This window comes from Pezoporus occidentalis, unplaced genomic scaffold (genome assembly GCF_034315485.1).
Source record: "Pezoporus occidentalis ecotype Australia unplaced genomic scaffold, CSIRO_AGI_Poc_V1 ctg17, whole genome shotgun sequence".
Taxonomy (NCBI): domain Eukaryota; kingdom Metazoa; phylum Chordata; class Aves; order Psittaciformes; family Psittacidae; genus Pezoporus; species Pezoporus occidentalis.
In genome coordinates, this window is record NW_026913531.1 from 2620354 (window position 1) to 2641335 (window position 20982).

At 39.7% G+C, this 20982-nt stretch overlaps 1 protein-coding gene across 6 annotated transcripts; it reads left to right on the forward strand.

Annotated features, from left to right (window-relative positions):
• The first annotated feature begins 3647 nt into the window (after window positions 1-3647).
• TMEM19 (transmembrane protein 19) lies at window positions 3648-19003 on the forward strand. 6 transcript variants are annotated; one of them, XM_062613746.1, is made up of 7 exons: window positions 3648-3669; window positions 7628-7778; window positions 10774-10887; window positions 12359-12496; window positions 12824-13078; window positions 13773-13982; window positions 16812-19003. In XM_062613746.1, exons 1-7 carry the CDS (start codon window positions 3667-3669, stop codon window positions 16973-16975), a joined length of 1035 nt encoding a protein of 344 aa, XP_062469730.1. In that variant the 5' UTR covers window positions 3648-3666; the 3' UTR covers window positions 16976-19003. The 6 variants fall into 6 exon arrangements, with proteins under 6 accessions (XP_062469730.1, XP_062469728.1, XP_062469729.1 ...); XM_062613744.1 differs by lacking the exon at window positions 3648-3669 and adding an exon at window positions 7304-7361; XM_062613745.1 differs by lacking the exon at window positions 3648-3669 and adding an exon at window positions 7304-7361 and having other exon boundaries at window positions 7628-7766.
• Window positions 19004-20982: the final 1979 nt, after the last annotated feature.

Sequence of the window (20982 nt, forward strand, 5' to 3'; positions counted from 1 at the left end):
TCAACTCTCCCTAGTTTATATACTGTGACATAACATCATATGGTGTGGAATTTCCCTTTGGTCAGTTGCGGTCAACTCTCCTGGCTTTATCCCCTCCCAACTTCTTGTGCACACCCAGCCTGCTTGCTGGCAGGGCACAAGAAGCTGAAAAGTCCTTGATTTAGTATAAACACTGCTTAGCAACAATTAAAACATCAGTGTGTTATCAGCATTGTACTCACACTAAATCCAAAACACCCTGCTGCACTAGCCTCTAGGAAGAGATTAACTCTCTCCTAGCTGAAATTAAGACATTATTCTTCCACCCAGCAAGTCAGAATTACAATCTTTTCTGAGATTAAACCAGTATTACCTTAGTGTATTTTGCACAGCGATAGGGTGCTCTGCAACTTCAATACCAATTTATGACGCTGGGTGGATCTCCTAAATCAGGAGAACATGAAAAGAAGTCTTTAATTGACACTCTCTTTAGCATGAGAAGAGTGGATTGGGCTCCACCCTGTTTGTTAAGGTCTTCATTTCTCCATTTTTCATCTGCTTCACAACAGGATTATTTACTGGGGCATCACTTTACTGTTTGTGACTGAAAGAATGGGAATAAATTACGACAGCAAAGAAGCAGAACAGCCAGTTAAAATATTCTTTTTGATGAGAAACTTCAGTTGCTGAAGACCTTGGGAATCTGCAGTCTGTCACAGGACTTAAACTGATCTTGCTTTTGAAATACTTTATCTGCACCAGTTCATTTGAATCTGTACAGAAGTCTTGAAAGGTAAGGGATATTTCTGCCTAACTTTTGAGTGCACACTGTTATACCCATCTCTTTTAGGTAAAACCTTCCTTCCATACTCTGTAGTTTTAGTTTTCCAGAATGTCTTCACATTTCATACTTAATTACCCAGTTTCTAAAGCGAAAAAAGTCTTTGGCTTTTTAGCAGTGTTTGAAGTTTGATATTCAGGTGTTTCTCCTGGGTGAAACAGGACTAAAATTCTGTATTACCAAAATCAAAAGTATTGTATTTGTATGAGTAAAGTACTTGATACAAAAATCTCTCTTTATTAAAAAGCAAATGTCCTGAAATCCAGTATATTGGCCACAGAGAACAGTAAACCCACTTTCAATCCTTGTGCTGCTTAGTTTTGTGAAGACATGTAAGGACATTGGTCTTCTACATGTCCAGTGATTTCCAGCCCATTAATTCATTTGAAGGTGAGTGCACTCAATTTTTTTTGATGAAACTGTCACATCTGCAACCAAAAGTCTCTTTTTGAGCTCAGTTCATTTGAACTTGCTGACAAGAAGACAGAAAAAAAGGGGATTTCCTCTGCATTTAAATCTGAAAACTGGCATTGAGGTGTGTTGGACCATCTACTTCACACATCCACTCACGGTATTACCCCTTCTGCCTTCCTACCTACATGCTGCTTCTTGCTGGTGTCATTCAGCAGAGCTTTTTCTACCCTCTGAGGGTTCTCTTTCCATGTTCCAGCCTATCTCGACAGGCATTTCGCAGGCATTCCCTCTGGCCTTCTTTTCTTAGCAATCCTCATTTTTGCCCTAGACTTTTTTTTTTTTTCCTGAAGCCACCAATCCTTTTTATGAAGCCCCAGCTCAGCAATTTCATAGCTCCCATCAGCCCTTCCTCTGGACTGCATTTCCAAGTATTTTCCTTTTAAAAAACCTACAGCTTATGTTTTCACAGATACTTGGGCACCCATTTCCATCACAAATCAATGGGAGCTTAGCAAACCTGTCAGAATCCAGCCCTAGTCACTCATAACCTGGAGGACAATACTTTTCATTAAGACTTTATTCCACGTCTAGATTCAGCTTTGTTTCATCCCCTTGCCCCCCAGTATTTCTTACAAATTATTTTAAGCACAGTAAAACGGCATCCTAAATCTTTAGCAGTATTTACCAGAATTGTCCAATACTGCTAAATACTCTAAAGGTAAATGTGACCTAGTTCTTTTGCTGAAAGTCATAAATTTAACTATGATATATGTAGGGAAAAAAAAATGTGCATAGTTCCATCACTTCTCCTCAGTCTGCCTAAACAGGTCAAACTGCTAATTTGAATCATTACGTATGGCAAGTTACACCCACTTGTGTTGAGGCAGACGTGGAAGGACATGTGTTTTTTACAGGATAAAAATGTATGTAACTTAATGCTTCTGAATCATTTAGAAATTATCTAAATCTAAAAGCCAGTCAATCCTGTTCCCTTGCATAGCTATTATTCTGTCAACACAGACTATGGCTTACCTGGTGCGGTGATACAGAACAACGATGCAGCTTTGATGTCTGTCCCACGGTTGTTCCCATCCACCACATGTTGGCATTCATTTCTCAAAGGAGTTCTGGTGTACATGAGCTAGATTCCTCCTGGAGGAGCCTAACCTCCCAGTGTTCCTCCAGACAGACTCAAAGGTTTGAGGAGTCTGGCCGGACATGTGGACCACACCATCGCAAATACCTAGCATATGCCAACAGTTGTTTCCAGAAGTGTTTGCAATTTGGTAGGTATTTTCACAGGTGACTGCTAATTTTGGGTGCTCTGCTTAAAATGGATATTTATCTGCAGTATGAGGCTTTTCCTTCTGTTTTCTGTAAACTATCTAATGACACTATCGCCATGAGATTTTACAGTCTTACTATTCTGTCTTCTCTAAAAGTGTGAATATTTATTCAAGGCTCTTGCCAGTAGCTATACTTAGTGCAATGTTAACAACGTTTAGAGATTTTTAATTTCATGTATTTAACAGTATTTTGTCTTCAATAATTTTTTTTGGTATTAGAAAGACAAGTTTAACAATGAAGAACAAAAAAAGGTTTAAATTAGTATTTAAGTTTCAAGCTATATTACTCATAACGCATTCTATCAAGCACAAAAACTACAGAGGCAATTGATAAGAAGCAGGAATATTCCATTAAGTAATATATGTACAGATATAAATACTTGTGGAGTGCTACAAGGAAAATACAGCATAAAAGCTTATGTCCAGGTATGGTGTTTTCTCCTGTAATAGCCAAGTTAAAAAAAAGTAGTAAAAATCAAGATCATTGAAGCAGTTCTTTTTCCTTCATTGTCCTATTAACTGTAAAACAAACAATACTAATTTCCAAAGACAATTTTAATAACTTCCTCTGTTTTTAAAAGACAATGGCCAGCTCCTTTTATCTTTCTTTTATCTCTACTATGAACAGTATTTTTTATCCTGTAAAAAAGACTATGGAGGGAGGTGAAACAGATTATTCCATGGTCAGATCAGCATTTCGTATTGATTTTATACCATTAAGAAAAAAGAATACCATTACAAAAACAGAACTCTCACAAATATGAATAATGTTTTAAGCAGATTAGAGAAATGTAGAGTACTATCAGAGATACAAAAAGGTGGAACAGAACAGAAAGTCTACTTCTACTTCATGAAAATTTGGAATTTTTATTCTATATTATGGCAAACCTACGAAATTCTAATGTATTCCTGGGAAAAGAATGCATGCAAAAGAGTGATTAGCATGCTATTACAGTAACATGCTATTATCTTCAGTTGGTCATACTGCCTTTAATCACCTTGCATTCCTGTCTCCTATTAAATTGTATTTATTTTTACTTCTAGACTCTGCACTGGTCGTGCTTTGCATCCTATAGATCTGGGAAAATGGTAAGAAGGAGCTCTTCTTCTCAATATTGGGCAGCCTGTAATTCTAACAATATTTTTTTAATTTAAACTTCTCAGATTTTTCTTGTTTCAAGAATGTACTTGTATGGGAAAGCACGGGGAAAAACTTTTAAGATCTACTTGTCTCAAGCAACTGTTACTTGCCTTTTTTAAATTATCAAGCTTATCAAAATTATTAGGTATGAATTGGGAATGTGTTTTTTAATAAGCAAAAACTATTTATTAAATGTATGCATTGCATATATAATACAATACTGTTCTTACTGATCAAGATGGCATTTTAAGTACATGAATTCTGAATTCATGATACTGTACACATCTAGATGGGTTCTTAATTTAAATTAAAAAAACCTCCCAAACAACACATTTGCCCATTGAAAGTGTTGTGATTTTATTGTTAATCATTATTGCAGGACTTAGTAAAAACAAAGGGCAACATCTAGAAAAGAGGACTTTAAACGTAGTATTTGGGCCAATGACAGTAACTGCTGTAGATGTTCCTTTCAAAAATGTGTCAACTTCTTTCAGTTTCTAAAAGTGGAAAGAAATCCAACTTTGGGCTTCTTTCTTTTTCATTTCCAAATCTTCTTGTAACATCCCATGTGTACCAAGTGGCTGCAGGAAAACTTGTTGGCTCCATATAATAGAAAAAAATGAAAGAGGGATGTATGAAGCCACATACAGAAAAAGCAAAAGAGGTAAAGCGCATATAGCAAAAGACTCAGAGCTAAAAGAGGAATCAAAGCCAACATTATTCACAGTGGTTGCTACAGGTTTCATGACTAGAACCACCTTTCTCACTCCAGGCACCAAGAGCAGTATACTCTTTGCTTTTCTTTCTCATGTAAGCTCCAGGAGCAGCGTCTGTGGCTTTGAGCCAAGATGTAAGGTTTGTGGATAAGCCAGTGTAATAGTCTGGCATGTCTCTAAATCAGTGCAAGTGCTACCTATCCGTGAAGGAAGGTGAAGGATCCTTTAGAGTGCCACAAACCTGTCCCCTTGTCGTACCAGCTTCTGTGTTACCATTAATCATGGTCCCACATGTACAGTCCCACAGGTATCAGCCAGGGGTTTATGATTCCTGCAGGAATCTTTGTTTGTCCACCAGAAAATCCAGTATCAGTCTATTACAGTTTAGAAAACAAAAAATAAGCAATAAATTAAATAATTAATTTCAGTTAAGAGTGTATTTGAATTAATAGATTTTTGGGAGTTGGTTACACCTAAACAAGCAGCTATTTGTTCAGCCACCAGTCAAAGTAGAAGTATCTTGTTCTGGTAGAAAAATTTGTTTACTTAGATTTTGGCAGGAGCATCTAAGCAGTGTCGTTATCAGGGTTATCCTTTAAAAGGTGTCCTATTCTTACAAAGCGGACCAGTTGCTGAGCCCCTGACTTTTACAATTTCAAATCCAGATCTCAGATAGACTGAAAAGTTGGGAGCTAGGAAGGAACACCAGGTATACCAAAGTAAGTCCTGCTACATTGATACGCGGATTGACTCCATAACTCGTTAGAGTTGTAAAGTAGGTATGCTTTATTCAGCGCTGAGGCGCATGGGGGTTTCTCCTCCAAAAGCATGCGCGCCCCCCTTTGCCACTCAGTTCGTTTATATTACATACAATGATTACCTAAACATGAGACTGCTTCACGCCTAATACCTATGCAAAACCTATTCCCGTCTACTATTATAATTAGTTTTCTGGCATTCGTCCCATTTGTGTGCCTGCGCAGTGCCTCCTGGTGGTGGTCATTAGGGGGTCGTGAGGATGAAGGCCTGTAGTTCCTCTTCATCACTGCAAGTAACCTCTTGGTTTCATGCAGACTCAATAGGGTTTCAGCTCCTGTCCAAACCTCGGGTTTGGTACAAGCCAGTTTTATGTATCTTAAAGCAGAAACTTGTCAAGTTTGTAAATTTTGTTACTCTGGCTATCTTTTGTTCCTTTTCTTTCTAAAGATACCGTTTGAACAAGAATGTCTTAAATATTAAGCTATGAATCTTATCTACTACAATTCTGCCTAGCAGCTGTAACTCCTACAATTCTGCTTCACCAAACACAGCGACTGCTTAAGCAAGCAGGCACAATGTTAACCCTTTATTTCCCGGTATCAGTATTAATGTTTTGGGGATTTCCAGTTCAGAGAAAATTTGGGTGTTCCCAGTCTTTATTATCAATAAATACAGCAGAAAATAAAATAAAGCCTCTACACCCTTGCCTAAGGCATCTGGTTCAAATTTTGGCTCCAATTGGCTGGAGCCAACACACTGTAAACACCCAAGTGTTACCTTTAACCTGTGGAATAAGCCTGCTGTCTTCAAGTAAAACCAAGTATCTGCAAATCTCTGTAGAACATGGTCCCTATTTTAGACAACATCTGAAGAAGCAGCTGTGAACTATTTCTTTCACAGCTATACAAAAATATATCTTAAGTTTCTGTTGCAAAAGAATCCACAACCTAGCTGTGTTCACACCCTGTTAGAAACTTACTCCAGATCCCGAATGAAAAATAATGGAACATGCTTGAAAGATGAACAGGTGCCAACACGCAAGAAATTGGCTTCAAATCAGCAGGGAAATTGCCAACTCTTAAACTACGATTATTCATTTGAATTTTTAAGCTTAAAAGCTACTCTTGTTGTATGCAAAAGAACTTTTAATTCACGTTTTCCTATTACTCTGTCTGTCATTGAATACTTAAATATTCTATTCTGCTGCTGCTACAAGGCCATAACAAATGGCACCCAAGGTTACTGATGTTCATGAGGTGGCTCATCTGAACCCATGTTTGTAAACTTGAAGGGTTTGGGTCTACCTTCCACATAACAAATGTTTAATATATAAATGCTACTTCAGAATTACCTTCTGTGATGTCTGAAGTAGTTTAGTTTATAGGCAGCTGCCTCAAAGTGAACAGAGGAGTTTTGAGAAGTGGAGTTTCTCATCTCTTTGCTTTGGTAACAAAGCCTCTGATACACACAGAGCTTTGGAGTCCTTCTAGTAACTTGGGATACATTATTTACAGTCGAGTGTTTTGAGAGTAATTCTGGCATGCCCAATGAAAACCTACCAGGCAGGTTTGGCTTGTTTACATCCCATGTGAACTTCAAGAGATGTTTCAAGTCTCCTTCTTGTCCTGTTAATGAACTCTGCAATGCTCCAGCAAGTTTCAAACCTCATCCAGATACTCACGGGTATCACTAATTACCAACTCACTTCATACTTTTCATGCCTAGGTTTATTACACAAACGCTATTTGACAAAGTTGATTTATCTTTAACTAGTGTTTTTTCCATTGGTCGTCATTCGAGCCCACCGTGCAAGGCACTAGACGCCCTGGTGCAGAGGCAAGCCGTGGGCCCACGAGCCCGGAGACAGCGGCTGGCTCACGCATTACCGTTTACCACAGAGGAGGCACGCTTAACAAGGACCGGGGGTTGCGACAGGCAGACGCCGGTCTCGCAGAGGATCGGTACCCGGGAACCCATTAGGGCTGGGAAAGGCTGTGGGTGGATGACCGATACCACAGCTCCGTCCCGAGGCCTGTTGAGTGCTTGCAGGACCGGGACCGCCTCCTCCCTCCCTCCCTCCTTCCCCGCCACCGTGCAGTTCGCGGAGCATGCGCAGAGGGGTGGCGGGGCGGAATGGTGGCGGCGCCGGCGGGCCGCGGGAGCAGGTCTGTGGCCGATATAGGTGATGGGAGGGAAGGAGGAAGGGCCGGGGCCTATCAGTCGCACAGCGCCTCGCAGCTCGACCCCTAACGTCCGCCTCCCCATGAACGGGTCGGTGCCTCCCAGTGGCTCCCCGAGGTGTGCGGGAACAGAGGCGGCCTCGGGGGTGGTGCGTGCCGCTTCGGGCCGCGGCTCGTGCCGGGCAGGAGCAGGATCAGAAGGAGGAGATAGCGGTGTGGCTGATGCGGTGCGCCCCGTGCTTCCCCTCCAGGTGTTCTCTTTTTGGATTCCTATGTCCTATTGCGAGGAGGATTTCTTCAAAGAGTACCTCAAGATGATGGCGAATATTATCATCCTGAACGCGCTCATTTGTATTTCTCTGGTGTTCTGGATCGTGTCCATGACCGCAAGTACGTACTACGGTGAGTGCAAAGGCCGGGTGGGGGCTGAGGAGGTGACACGGCGAGGGGCGAGCGGAGCCCCTGCAGACTGGGGGTACGGCGTTGGAAGAGGGGTTGCAGAGCTCCTTTCGGCCTCAGCAGAGCTGAAAGCCCTGACAGTAGCTGCCGATGGTTTATAAGGTGTTAATGGCCAATGTGCCCTTCTGGGTACACTGCCTAGGGATCCCGTTGAATGTAAAATGTTGGTATCCTTTATAATTTATTTTCCTGAAAGAAAGCAAATATTCGAAGTTCTTCCCTGTGAGGGTGGTGAGGCACTAGCACAGGCTGCCCAGGGAAGCTGTGGGTGCTCCATTTGTGGCCGTGTTCAAAGCCGGGTTGCAAAGGGCGTTGAAAAGGTGGTCTAGTGGAAGGTGTCTCTGGCCGTGGCAGTGGGGTTGGAACTGGATGAGCTTCAAGGTCCCTTCTAACCCAAATGATTCTGTGATTCAGTGATAGCTCAGGCTGTGACTTAGTTGTGTGTAATTGCAGGGACATTAGTACTTTCTGTACTCTCAGTTCTAGGACCATTTTTACAGCAGTGTGGAAAAGCAGCAGTACTGCCTTCACATCAGTGCAAACCTAGAAGAGTTTGACTGCTTTCCTAAGACAAGGAAAGACCTGTTCTTAGGACTTCTGCCAGTTTCATGCAGGAAATGCTCAGCTCCAATGTCAGTGCAGTATTGGTGAGAGTACCTAGGGATGCAGTGTGAAGACTCTCAGCTGCCTAGTGTCACCTTGGATCCACAATATATCCAGCTAGAATAAATATCCCACTAGTATAAGCTGACTTTTGCAGTGGCAGCTGGATGTCTCTGCTCAGTGTTTTTCAGTGCTTCAGGTTTTAGAATGGTGTATTAGTCCTGGTATAGCATTAAATCTGTGTTGTCTGGACACTTCTACGTTGGCTTTTAGAGAGATGCCAGACACATAGAAGTCATGCAGAAGCAAGCAGTTTGTCTCATTTAGAGCTAGCCAAGTTGGACTGAAACATGCAACATTGTGTTTATCAGCTCTATAGGTATAGCTCTCTGTGTTCTTCTGCTAACTAGGATATTCCAGTCCTTGCTATATAATATGATTGAGAATTGACAGCAGAAAGTGGAGAGGTCTGGTAAATCTTTGTGGGCCTCCTTGGGACTCACTCCAGCAGGTGAATCAGATGTATCAGGTATCTCCTGATACTGAGAAGGAGACTGCAGACAAATCTTCCCTTTTTTAAAAGCAGTTATAGAGCAAGAAGGTCAATTCTGAGGTCTCCAACATGAGAAGGATGTGAAGCTGTTGGAGCGAGTCTAGAGGAGGGCCACAGAGATGACTGGAGGGCAGGCACACCTCTCCTGGAGTTGGTAAGCCTGGAGAAGAAAAGGTTCTGGGGAGACTTTAGAGCAGTCTTCCTCTACCTGAAGAGGGCCTACAAGAAGTCTGGAGAGGGACTTTTCACAAAGGCATGTCGTGACAGGACAAGGGGGAATGGTTTTGAGCTGGAAGAGGGTAGGTTTAGTTTAGATACCAAGAAGAAATCTTTTACTGTGAGGGTGGTGTGGCGCTGGCACAGATTGCAGCCGCTGTCAGAGAAGAAAAATCAGTGGAAAGGATTCCCCCACTATGTGGGGCACATTAACATGTAGAGAAAGAAGGCTATCTCTTAGCTTAAATATGTGCTTTCAGTTTACACTGTATGCCATGAAGAAAATAATTTCTCATGCCAACGTGTTGTGCAAACAAAAAGAAATTCTGTTGTCACTCAATCTGGTCGTGCTGTTCTAGATAGAACTGAGGAAAACATAACAGGGAGGACAGTGGAATGTAGAAGTGGAAAAGGATTATTTTAGAAAATCCTAAGAGAAGAAAAAAAAATTTGGGAGTAAATACATATTACAAGACGTAAAACTGTTGGGTGCAGCTTGCTTTTCAACAAGTCTCTATGATGCTCCAGATCAAGATGAAGACAGGCTGAGAAAGTTGGGGCTGTTCAGCCTGGAGAAGAGAAGGCTGCATGGAGACTTCATAGCAGCCTTCCAGTATCTGAAGGGGGCCTGTAAGGATGCTGGGGAGGGACTCTTCATTAGGGACTGTAGTGATAGAACAAGGGGTAATGGGTTAAAACTTAACAGGGGAAGTCTAGATTGGACATAAGGAAGAAGTTCTTTACCGTGACAGTGGTGAGGTACTGGAATGGGTTGCCCAGGGAAGTTGTGAATGCTTCATCCCTGGCAGTGTTCAAGGCCAGGTTGGACAGAGCCTTGGGTGACATAGTGTAGTGTGAGGTGTCCCTGCCCATGGCAGGGGGGTTGGAACTAGATGATGTTAAGGTCCTTTCCAACCCTAACTATTCTGTGATTCTATGAAGATGGGCTGCCAGGTTGGGAAAGGGTTGCATGCATGTATGGTAGAGAGGGCCTATGCAAAGCAAAGACTAAGAAGTCTAAATCATCTGTGAATTCTCAGCTAAGCCAAATTTTCTGCAGAAACAGACAGGACAAGAACTGCATTAAATTTCTTCAGGCTCACTTGAGCATAAATACTGAGGTGGAAACCAGACTATATAACACTTGATTTGTATGTCATGTGGCTACCTTTCCTTAAATACAAAATGTATAGTGTATTAATGTTCTTTATTAAAAATTATGGTTTGGAGAATGATGGCTTGCTGAAATAAGCTTTTTTTTTTTCAGTATTCCTAGTTGCCTTTAAACGTTTCTAGGACTAGCCCTTTTGGTGAAAAGAGTTAATAAAGTCATAGGAACAACTATTGTAAAAGATAACAAATGGGTTCTCACGTCCTGAGGGCCTGTTGAGGAGACGCCCTCCTGTGGTGGGGAGAGGGACTCAAGAGCTTGGTTACCATGGGTAAAAAGTTTTAATCTCTAAGATCATTTTTTAAACATATACTAGAAGATAATGACTTTTCATATATAAAGGCTTTAAAAAGGCTTGTAAGGATCATATGTAACCATTTTATTTGATTTATCAGGTACTTTACGACCCATTTCTCCATGGCGCTGGCTTTTTTCAATCTTGGTTCCACTAACAATTGCTACACAGGGTTTTAAGAAGAAGAGTCTTGATCACAGTGGTGCATTGGGAGGTACGTTTTTTGTGAGACTGCTAAGCTAAACATTTAGTAAACTAAGGCTCTTTGTATTGTACATAATAGTCTTTTAAGACTTTACTACCTAGTTCTATTATAATAGAAGTGTAAATGTAAGCATATGTACCTTAAATTCATACTGATTTTTTTCCTCATGCCTGTTTAAGTAGTTTTTTGCTGCTGTTTGTAATTCATTTGATTATATTGTCTTTAGACTTACATGAACCCAGAAGATTCTTGTAAACTTCAGTATAGCATGCAGTTAAATTGCATGTTTTGGTTTAACATACAGATAAATTCATGTGAAATAAAGAAATGGCAAGAGTGATTGGTAAAGAAATACCATGAAACTGAGCCATGTCAGTAGCCTATGTGCCTGGTAGGAAACCAGTAAAGATACTGTGGTTCTCCTTTCTGTAATATGAGCAGTTCTAGACATTTTTTGGCCTTCCAAGAGAATGAAATCTGTACTTCAAACAAATTACCATATCAACAAAATTTTTCTTAATGATGTTATTAAAAAAAACTCAATGTAGTGTACAGTAGTGTTTGTTGAAATCTGATGCAATATTTCTGGGTGATGTGATTCACCCTTGTATTCTGATGTTGTCTGGATTGATGGTCAATGGAAGGAAACAGGAGGTCAAACCTTTTCCTCCCATGTCACCATTTTGCTAGTCTTGATCTGTCTGTGCATTGATGGGAGCATTTTCTAAATTAAGAAAAGCCATCTTTTCTCTTCTGCTGTTTCTGCCTGTTAACGTTAACAGCTCTGCTAGGCAGTTTATGCTGGCATTTGTTTTATGTGCAGGCAGTTTTCTTTCATTTGCAAAGAATTTTTAACTCATGGTGGGCAGTAGGAATTAGTCCTCCCCTGTGAAAGAGGAGATAAAGCAGAATTACACCCAGGAGCTTAAATACTTACAGAAGGAAAAAGATGGCTTAAAATCAAAAACGGAAAAAGAAAATGAGGAACAGAAAGGACAAGTAGCATCTGTTATGATACGGAAGAGGATTATTCAGGTTATCTTAGAGACCAGAAGATAAATTTGCTGATAGAGACACAGCCACAGCTCTGTATATGCTTTTTACACAAATAATCCTATTCTTAAGCAGAGTACTTCAGTTTGAATTATATAACCTTAGGCTTTTATTTATTTATTTATTTATCTGTTTTTTATTTTTGCACAGTATTACTAATTTGTGTCAAGAGAAGGTCTTAAAAGATCACATACTTTAGCAATAGAACTAGCAATTTGGCAATAAAACTTAAGGGAAAATTGCAAAAATAACCGGGTTTTTTATTTTTCAGTCAAGATGTCTTTGGAATTATTATACAGGTATTAGATGTTTCAGTAATTCTCTTCTTGCATGATTGAAGTTTATCATACTTTTTGTATTCAAGAGATTCAAAACACTTTGCAAAGTGTTACATGAAAGGATTTTATATGCTTTTTTTTTCCCATAGGATTGGTGGTTGGATTTATCCTTACAGTTGCAAATTACAGTTTCTTCACCTCTTTGTTTGTATTTTTTGTTACTTCTTCAAAACTTACTAAATGGAAAAAGGATATAAAGAAGCAAATAGATTCAGAATACAAAGAAGGTAAGCCATAACTTTTAAATTCTTCCAGATTCCTTGTGAAGAATAAACACTATATATTCCTCTTTCTTTCGAAGGGGTAGATGAGATGTAATCTCCAAAATAAGGCACACTGTTGTTGTGCCTCCTCTCCAACTCCATCAATATGATCGTTAGCAAGTGACTTTGCTTTTGCTTCTGTTCTATTTAATAAATTGCTATCTAGTGTCTGGTTCTAAATTTTTTTTTTTAATTTTAACTTTATATGTGTGTATTTTGCTTTTGTCTCATGCTGTTGTCTGTCCAGGGTATTTTGCCTGAAAATACTAATCTTGGTTTTTGTCACTTTAGGTGGACAGAGGAACTGGTTGCAAGTATTGTGTAACGGTGGTGTTCCTACTGAGCTGGCTCTCTTATATATGATAGAAAATGGACCGGGTGAAATTCCTATAGACTTTTCAAAGCAATACACAGCATCATGGATGTGCTTATCCCTTTTGGGAGCTTTGGCATGCTCTGCTGGTGATACATGGGCTTCAGAGATTGGTAGTGTTATGAGTAAAAGCAAGCCAAGGTTGATAACAACCTGGGAAAAGGTTCCAGTGGGTAAGGTGTTACCTGTTCTTCATGTTCTTATGCTAATCTGCTTAGAACTATGCATCTGACTTGAAAATTAAAAAAAAAAAAAACTAACTCAAAAAACCCCAAGCATCAGAAATCCGGGATTAGAAAAGATTAGGAGGAACGCATTTGCTGAAATGGAATATACTCGGTTGTGTTTCTGCTGCTTCTTGTTGGTGGGAGCTAAAATCATTCTTAGTGAGTGCTGTCAGTTCTCATTTCTGGCACTAATAAAAGTCTTTATATTGCCAAAAATATAAAGAATACAAGTTTACAACTCAGTTTTTTAGACATGAAAATTTTAATCAGTAGAAGAATATATATATTCAATACAGATGCCACAGAAAATTCACTTAACTACATCACTCATTTCCTTTGGTATCTTACCAAGGATGGGCAAAGTGACCCTTCTGTCTGTCAGGCCTTGTCTAAACAGTGGATGACATTGCTGCCTTAAAGCAGTGTGTCTTTTTTTGGGTCTTGTTGGCATGTTGATCCGAGTTGTACACCTTGTGGGATAGGATTTGAGTGCATGGTAATTTTATTGGGGTTTTTTTGCTTGTGGATATAAGGGGGGGAAGATCACTATGAACACAGTTTTGATTTCATATAAAACATCTGAACAAATGCAAGGCTTCAAGGAAAAGTTGGTGAATCAGCTTGGTTTTGTTTGTTTCAGGTACTAATGGAGCAATTACTTTTGTGGGCCTGCTGTCAAGTTTGCTTGGCGGCATGGTAGTAGGTATAGCCTACTTCATCACACAACTCATTTTCGTGTCTGATCTGGAAGTATCTGCTCCACAATGGCCCATTATTGTGTTTGCTGCAGCAGCTGGCTTACTGGGATCAATTGTGGATTCCTATTTGGGAGCTACAATGCAATACAGCGGTAAGATTATTCTTTTTTTTAACCCCGCTTCAGTGTAACCTCAAAATGGACTTGGAATTTCCAGAAGGACTGAGGACATGATTTTTATATGGAGAAAATACAGAATTAGCAACACAAAGGATAAAGGGAGCCAAAGTGATGGACATGATAATGAAAACAAGAGCAAGGGCAGCTGGTTCTTTTCCATATTTTTATTTGTGTATATTATGTTACTGTCTTGTTGATTACTGAAAGAGAACAGAGATCTGCAACATGTTAACTTGCAGAAAGCAATTGCTGCCCTCTAGTTTTCTATAGGTCTAATTATGGTAACATATGAGAAAACGTCAGCTTAATTTTATCCATTTACCCAAATCAGTTGTCACTGCAGAAGCTTGAGTTCTAATTCTGAAGGCAGCAATAGTGTCAGCTTTAAGAATTACATAAGAAAAGCTCCAGGAACATGTGCCCACAATTTAAGTTTTCACTGCTTCTAGAGTACTGTTTCCTGTAAGTTAAGTTCATGACAAACCAGCTGTGACTTTAACTAAAAAATCATGTTCATTTTTAAAAACCTTCTTGGCTGGCTGAGTCTAAATGATTTCAGTATTTTACTCATTGCCTCTAAGGATCTTTGTGAATAAAAACTACAGACAACCTTTAGGCTAAACTGTAAACTGCTGAAAAGTTGTTTAAAGACTATATGTGATGCTATTCTGTTTAATAGCTGGTTGCAGAGAGAATTCTTATCTACTTACTTGTTGGAAGTCGAGGTTTGAAGGTACAGATGACCTGCCTGAAAGATCCAAGTCGTTTAAGTCTGTCATCACAATGAGAACTGCAGTCTGTTGCTGATGCTGTGGATTTGGCTTTCCAGCAGTTTTTATGCTCTATTTCTTGTAGTCTGTTTAGACCTTCTGTTTCCAAGAAAGCCTAAAATGGAATTGAGTGTTTAACCATTTGAGGAATTTCTAGAAATTTCTGTACTAAAGAAGACGCACTTAAGCACTTGGACGATGTTTCATGCTTCTAATGATGCAGATGCATTAAGAGTATGTGGTAAACCTAGCTAATGCATGCCAGCATTTATCAGCATTTATTTATTCTTCACTTCAGATATTTTTCCATGCTCAGCAACTTATTTTGCTAGCCACAGCAGGAACAGTATGCAAGTTCCAGAGTTTCTTTTACAAGTTCATAAGTACTGCTGCAGTATCTATGTTATATATGGATATACACTATGGTGTGTGTGTATGTATATATATGCTGTGATATAAATGAAATAGTGCTGCTCCTGTGGTACACGCTGTTAGGTTTCGTGTTCCTCCCTACTTCAGCCTGCTTTTCCAATCCCCGTTCAGTGTGGTCTCATAAGAAATACTCCGGTCTCTCTGCAGCATCTTGAAAAACAATAAATACAGCAGTGGTAATAAAGAATTGTGTGTTCTTTTGAAAGTATTATGCTGCCACTGCTAATCCCTTTTGCCAATGTTTTTCTTGTTGGTAATCCTCCTAGATTTGGTTTGTGTAATATACTGTGATAGCCAGTTTCTAGGTGAAAGTCCTTCCCTGCCCACACATTTATTAAGTAAAACTTTGAATAGCTGCACAGAATTACGTTAAAATTTTCCTGTGGTATCAGTCTGAGGCCAGACCTATTCTGTAAATAACAAAAGGAATAGAAGGAATTACTGTTACCTTTCCTAGTACTTGTTAATTCTCTCAGTCTATGCTTTATGTGCATTTGAAGTATATATTTATAAAAATTTATTCCCAGTTTTTCTCTCAAGAAAACTTACAACTTCCTAAAACATAGCAATTGTTAAGAGTTAAACTATCAGGCTTTGAAGCTGAATTTTTCTGTAGCTTTTTTGCATTATCCAAAGCTAGGTTTAAAAACGTGATTCAAAGGTAAAAGTAATAGCATCTATATACCTGCCAGGCAGGTTCGTGCTGTGGGGTTTTTTAAGTTTTGTCTGAGGTGCTGAAAATCTTTTTGTCACAAAGCTGCAGTTCAAACTGAAATTTCCATGTTGTGGGGTTTACAGAGAAGAGGAAATAATGTTAATATAAAATACATTTATTTATTTTGGAATGTTTCTTTGTGTCATCCTTAAAGGTGTGCACATGGACATACATACCCACTTACATGCTTCATTACAGCTTGAGTTGGCATTAAAATCAGCCATGCTAGAATTTTACACTTTGATCAGCTTAGAAAGTAATGCAGCTGGACAGAAGATAGGCTAACTGTGTACAGTAACAGCTAATGAAATACAGTACTAGAGTACTGATAATACAGAGGTAGAGCAAGAAATGGCTTAAGTACCAGGAAAAAAAAAACCAGCTGCTGGTAGTATAAAACTGCTATGTAAGTAGAAATGATAAATTCATATTCCATAAGAAGCTTGTTTTCTGACAGATCAAATAATAATGTTATTTCCATAATTTTACTTTAAAACAAATACATCTTCGTGACAGGAAATACGTGTGGCTAATCAGTTGTTTCTGTTTGGTTGAAACGAGCATCCAGTGCCTTAGAACAACTTAGTCCTGATTCAGCTCACTCTATTCCTTTCTTAGCTATGAAACTACATAGAGAAGTAGACCTGGCAAAAGTGTAACTTTGCAAAAGAAATAACTTCTAACACAAAATATTGTATTTATATTCCAGTCTTTGAAGCTACAAGATTAAACTAACTATGATTTAATTTAGTCTGTTGCTGTCTTTTCTTACAGAGGTTTAACAAATAATGGTAAACTAAATTTATGAAGTTGCATACATTTGGTTACTAAGTTTCTTTTCAGCTTGGTTGGCTTTGTAAAATGAAGTCTTTTATCTTTCCCCAGGTTTTGACCAGAATATTGGCATGGTTGTCAACCACCAAACAAAAGACTCGAAGCACATATCTGGAAAACCCATATTGGACAATAACGCAGTAAATCTTTTTTCTTCTATAATCATTGCTTTGGTTCTCCCAGGTATGGCGTGGTGTTTCTGGCCCAGGCGTTGAAATGGTTTAAGGTTTTCTGCATGTGATTTCTTTACGTTCAGTTTTACACAAAGACTCCCAAGTCCTCTTTGAATCCTTCTTGAAGAGAGGGATCTGAAACTTTCAGAGATCCAAAGGACTTTCCGTCTCAACTTACTAAGGCTGTAAGCTTCATATTGCAATTGGTGTTTCTCAGGGGAAGGAAAGGGTTTTGCCAATACGCTCTTGATGCTCTTGAGATGAATGCAGATCGTTGCCAAGTGAGGTGAAGCATTTCTTTATCCCCATGGAACTGAAATGTTGGAGTCTCTTCTCTCCAGTCCCCATCATCTGGAAGGACAAGAAGCTGGAATCATAGAATCAACTAGGATGGAAAATACCTTTAAGATCATCAAATCCAGCCATTACCCCAGGACTGCCAAGTCCATCACTAAGCCATGTCACTGAGGGCCTCATCTACATGGTTTGTGAACACCTCCAGAGATGGTGATCCCACCACTGCCCTGGGCAGCCTGTTCCAACACCTGATCCTGCCTTCGGTAAATAAATTTTTCCCAATGTCCAGTGTAAACCTCCCCTGGCACAGCTTGAGGATGTTACCTCTTATCCTGTCACTTGTTTCTTGGGAGAAGAGACTGACCGCCAGCTCACTACAACCTCCTTTCAGGTAGCTGTAGAGGGTGATAAGGTCCCCCCTTCAGCCTCCTTTCTCCATACTAAACACCCCTAGTTTGCTCAGCTGCTCCTCATACCGTTCTCCAGATTTGTTGCCCTTTTCTGGAGCTACTTCAGCACCTCAGTGTCTTTCTTGTAATGAGGGGCCCAAAATTGAATGCAATTCGAGGTGCAAATAGAAGTCTAATCAACATCAGTCAGTGTGATGGGGCATTGTGGCTATTGTCCACCAAGTACACTGCAACTTTATGTATGCAATGGTAACACAGGTGAAATGGCTGGAATCTGGCATTTGCCATAATCTACAGTATGTAAAGTTTTATGGAAATACTGAGGGAGAGAATAAGCCTTGTTGCCTATTCTGCATTCTGGTACTATCTCCGCTTCCCTGGGAATAGGGTTGGTAAAAGTGATGCCACTACATAATGTTTGCAGCAAAAGACTAAATTTAAAATTTAAATTTAGAATCTGAAATAAAAACTCATTAGTTGTTCCAGAATAATATATTTGTGCCTTTTTTGAAGTCTTTATTTCAAAACTAATGATATTTATGAACATTGTCAATACTGTATTACTTACTAAATTAAAGATTACAATTGTGAATTCACGTTCATCTCCTTAGAGCATTTTGTTCATAAGCTTAGAATTGTTCCATAATGTTTAGCATTCTGACCAAACTGTCCTCTTTGGTTCTTTCTCAGCAGTGGAAGTGTTTCCATTTTGTTTGGGATTGCTATTCAGAGTCGGTGGCCTCAGCCAAAGAAGCTACAGAGGTATCCTTGTAGTGAATGGGGAAAGTCTCACAAGCCATTTAAAAATGGGAGTTTAACTTCTGGTACTCAGACTTCTGTGTTGGGTGATTCCATCTCCCATCATTACTTTATAGAAGAGGTGGAAGTAATTTAGCCTGCACACATTGTATTTAAACCTTGGAGGTACCCACATAATAACATGTCATTGTTGACGTCGGAAGATAGGGCCCATGCTGTTTACTTGTGAAAAGCATTTTCTTTTTATCTTTAATTATCTTTAGCTGAGTATTTTGTATTAAACACTTGATTGTTTTTAATGAATGTCTTGTGTCTGTTGCCTGTCTGAACTCAGTTGAATTGTGTATTTTGTCACCCTTTGTGGCAATATTAAAAACTGCCATGTTGAGTTTACTCTTTCACAGATCTGGTCTATATAAATCTGGAATTTATCACTGGAACTAGTTCACTGTATTATCCTGTTATAAAGATGAGATTTCAAGCTAGTAAAAGCTTTCTGAAAAGAACAAATTTTGTGGCTGCTGTATGTCTGTTCCTTTGGAAAGGCACAAAATTGTAAAGAAATATATGCACTTGAAGTGTAACAATAAACACTTGAGATTTTCATGTGTTGTCTGGATTTATGCTGCTTCTGAATAAACACTGTCTTAGTTGTCTTTTAAGGTTTTATTACTACTGTTGTGATCTCTGGAATTAAGACGTTTTTGTAAGATACTTTTTCTTTCCATTAAATGCGTTGGTTTTATATTCTTTTATTTCCTGGAACAAAGTCTGCTTTCTAACACTGAAACTTTTCACTATTTAATGTGAGTCTCATTTGAAAAACAGTTTGCTGTAGTGAGAAGACATCTGGGATTTTAAACTCACAGTAGCATGAAATGCTTTGATTTGTTAACATATGAATGAATATGATCTGAACAAATGAATTCCTGCAGGTACAACCTTCAAAGCTATTGTTTTTTACTTGTCATGACTTGAGGATGATGCTTGAGTTACTTTTGAAACTCCCACTCATCAGGCTCCTGTATTTAGAAAGATCTGAGTGCTCTTGAATTGTGAAAAGGACAGCCTAAGCTCCAGGTACGTTATACTGAGTGGAGTATAGCATATGTGAATATTGGTACATTTAACTCTTTAGCAGCTGTAAAACTGTTGGGGGGGGGGGCAGGATACAGGAAATAGGTTCTAGGATGTGACAAACTGCCTGTAACTTGGTGTGTGTCACTAAGAGCAGTTCCTGAGCTCAGAAAGGGACAGACAGGGATGCCACCTGTCCATGTGTTACTTGGAAAGGCAGAAAACGCAGGAAGTAAAAGGGAAGGTGATGAAAAAGAGCTAGAAGAAAACCAAGGACATTGACAGATTTGAAGGTACAAAACAGGTCACTGCAATAAGTAAATATAATTCCATTCTTTAAACACTTAAATATTCCTTTTGCTTCCCAGCCATCAGTACCCTTAGCAAATAACTGTCAGTGATACGTAAACAGTTCTGAAGACTTAGTTTCTAACAGTAAGGGGCTGAAACATCTTGAATTACTGTTGCTGTTTTACAGATCCTGGTTTGGGCACTGGATAAATGTGGCAATAGACTGATATATTAAAAGCTGTTAGGATTGGGCACCTCAGGTTTGTAAGCAGGATTTGTTGTACCCATGTTCCCCCAACAGTGCTTTGGGCCCCACTCAGACCCTTTTTAAGTTTTATTAACCAGCATTTCAAATGGCAGTAAGTCACTGTTCCTCAAGCAGGAGTCAGCCTGTTTGACAGATGGTTTATTCACCTCAAGCATTGTAGGCACTTCACAGTTTCTGCTTCTGGCTTTTGCTGTAACTGGATAATAACTTCCAGTTTAAACACTGCTTCTGCTGGGGGGCCTGTTGTAATGCATAAATTGGAGCAGGTACATGGATTCACTCAGACTACACACATCCCTGCAGTGCGCCCAAGCCTGCAGCTGCCTCCAGTAAATGTTAATGCAAGTCCCAAATGAAGATGAAATACGGGAATGTGGAAAGAAGCTGCCAGGAAAGGGCAGCTTGTACTTGGGTACTCCCAAGTCTGTAAAACTTTCATCCAAGAAATTCCACCAGGAAAGCATTTGTTCTGGAGCTTTGATACAGCTTCCCCCCCCCCCCCCCCCCCCGTTTTAATACATTGCCACTACAACCACTAAATCATAGAACAGCCCAGGTTGGAAGGGACCATAACAGATCATCTGCTCCCAACATCTTGTGGGAAAGGGAGCCTAGATGAAGTCATCTAGCACCCTGTCCAATCGCACCTTGAAAACCTCCAGTGATGGGGACCCTACCACCTCCCTCAATGTCATTGAGGAAACATTCCCTGCGTAAGGCAGATGCACAGGGAAGCAGAACACCACCATTCTGTGAGTTCTGACCAGAAAACCTTCCATGTGACTGATAACACGAAGCAGTAATGTCATACACATTATCACCTTGAAAATACCTTTAGAATGAACATGTCCTCCCTTAGCAGACCCTCTAGCGGGGCTGTTGCCTGTATGCTGCTCTGGGGTTTTCCATCTTAGAGGAGGGGCAAGTGCTGGCTCCTAATCTGAGTG

Excerpts from the sequence above, each read along its gene's own strand:
- TMEM19 (XM_062613743.1), top strand. The coding sequence starts at position 7,460 with ATGAACGGGTCGGTGCCTCCCAGTGGCTCCCCGAGGTGTGCGGGAACA. Across the intron at positions 12,497-12,823 it reads AGATTCAGAATACAAAGAAG|GTGGACAGAGGAACTGGTTG; the intron begins GTAAGCCATAAC and ends TTGTCACTTTAG. Across the intron at positions 13,983-16,811 it reads AGCTACAATGCAATACAGCG|GTTTTGACCAGAATATTGGC; the intron begins GTAAGATTATTC and ends ATCTTTCCCCAG.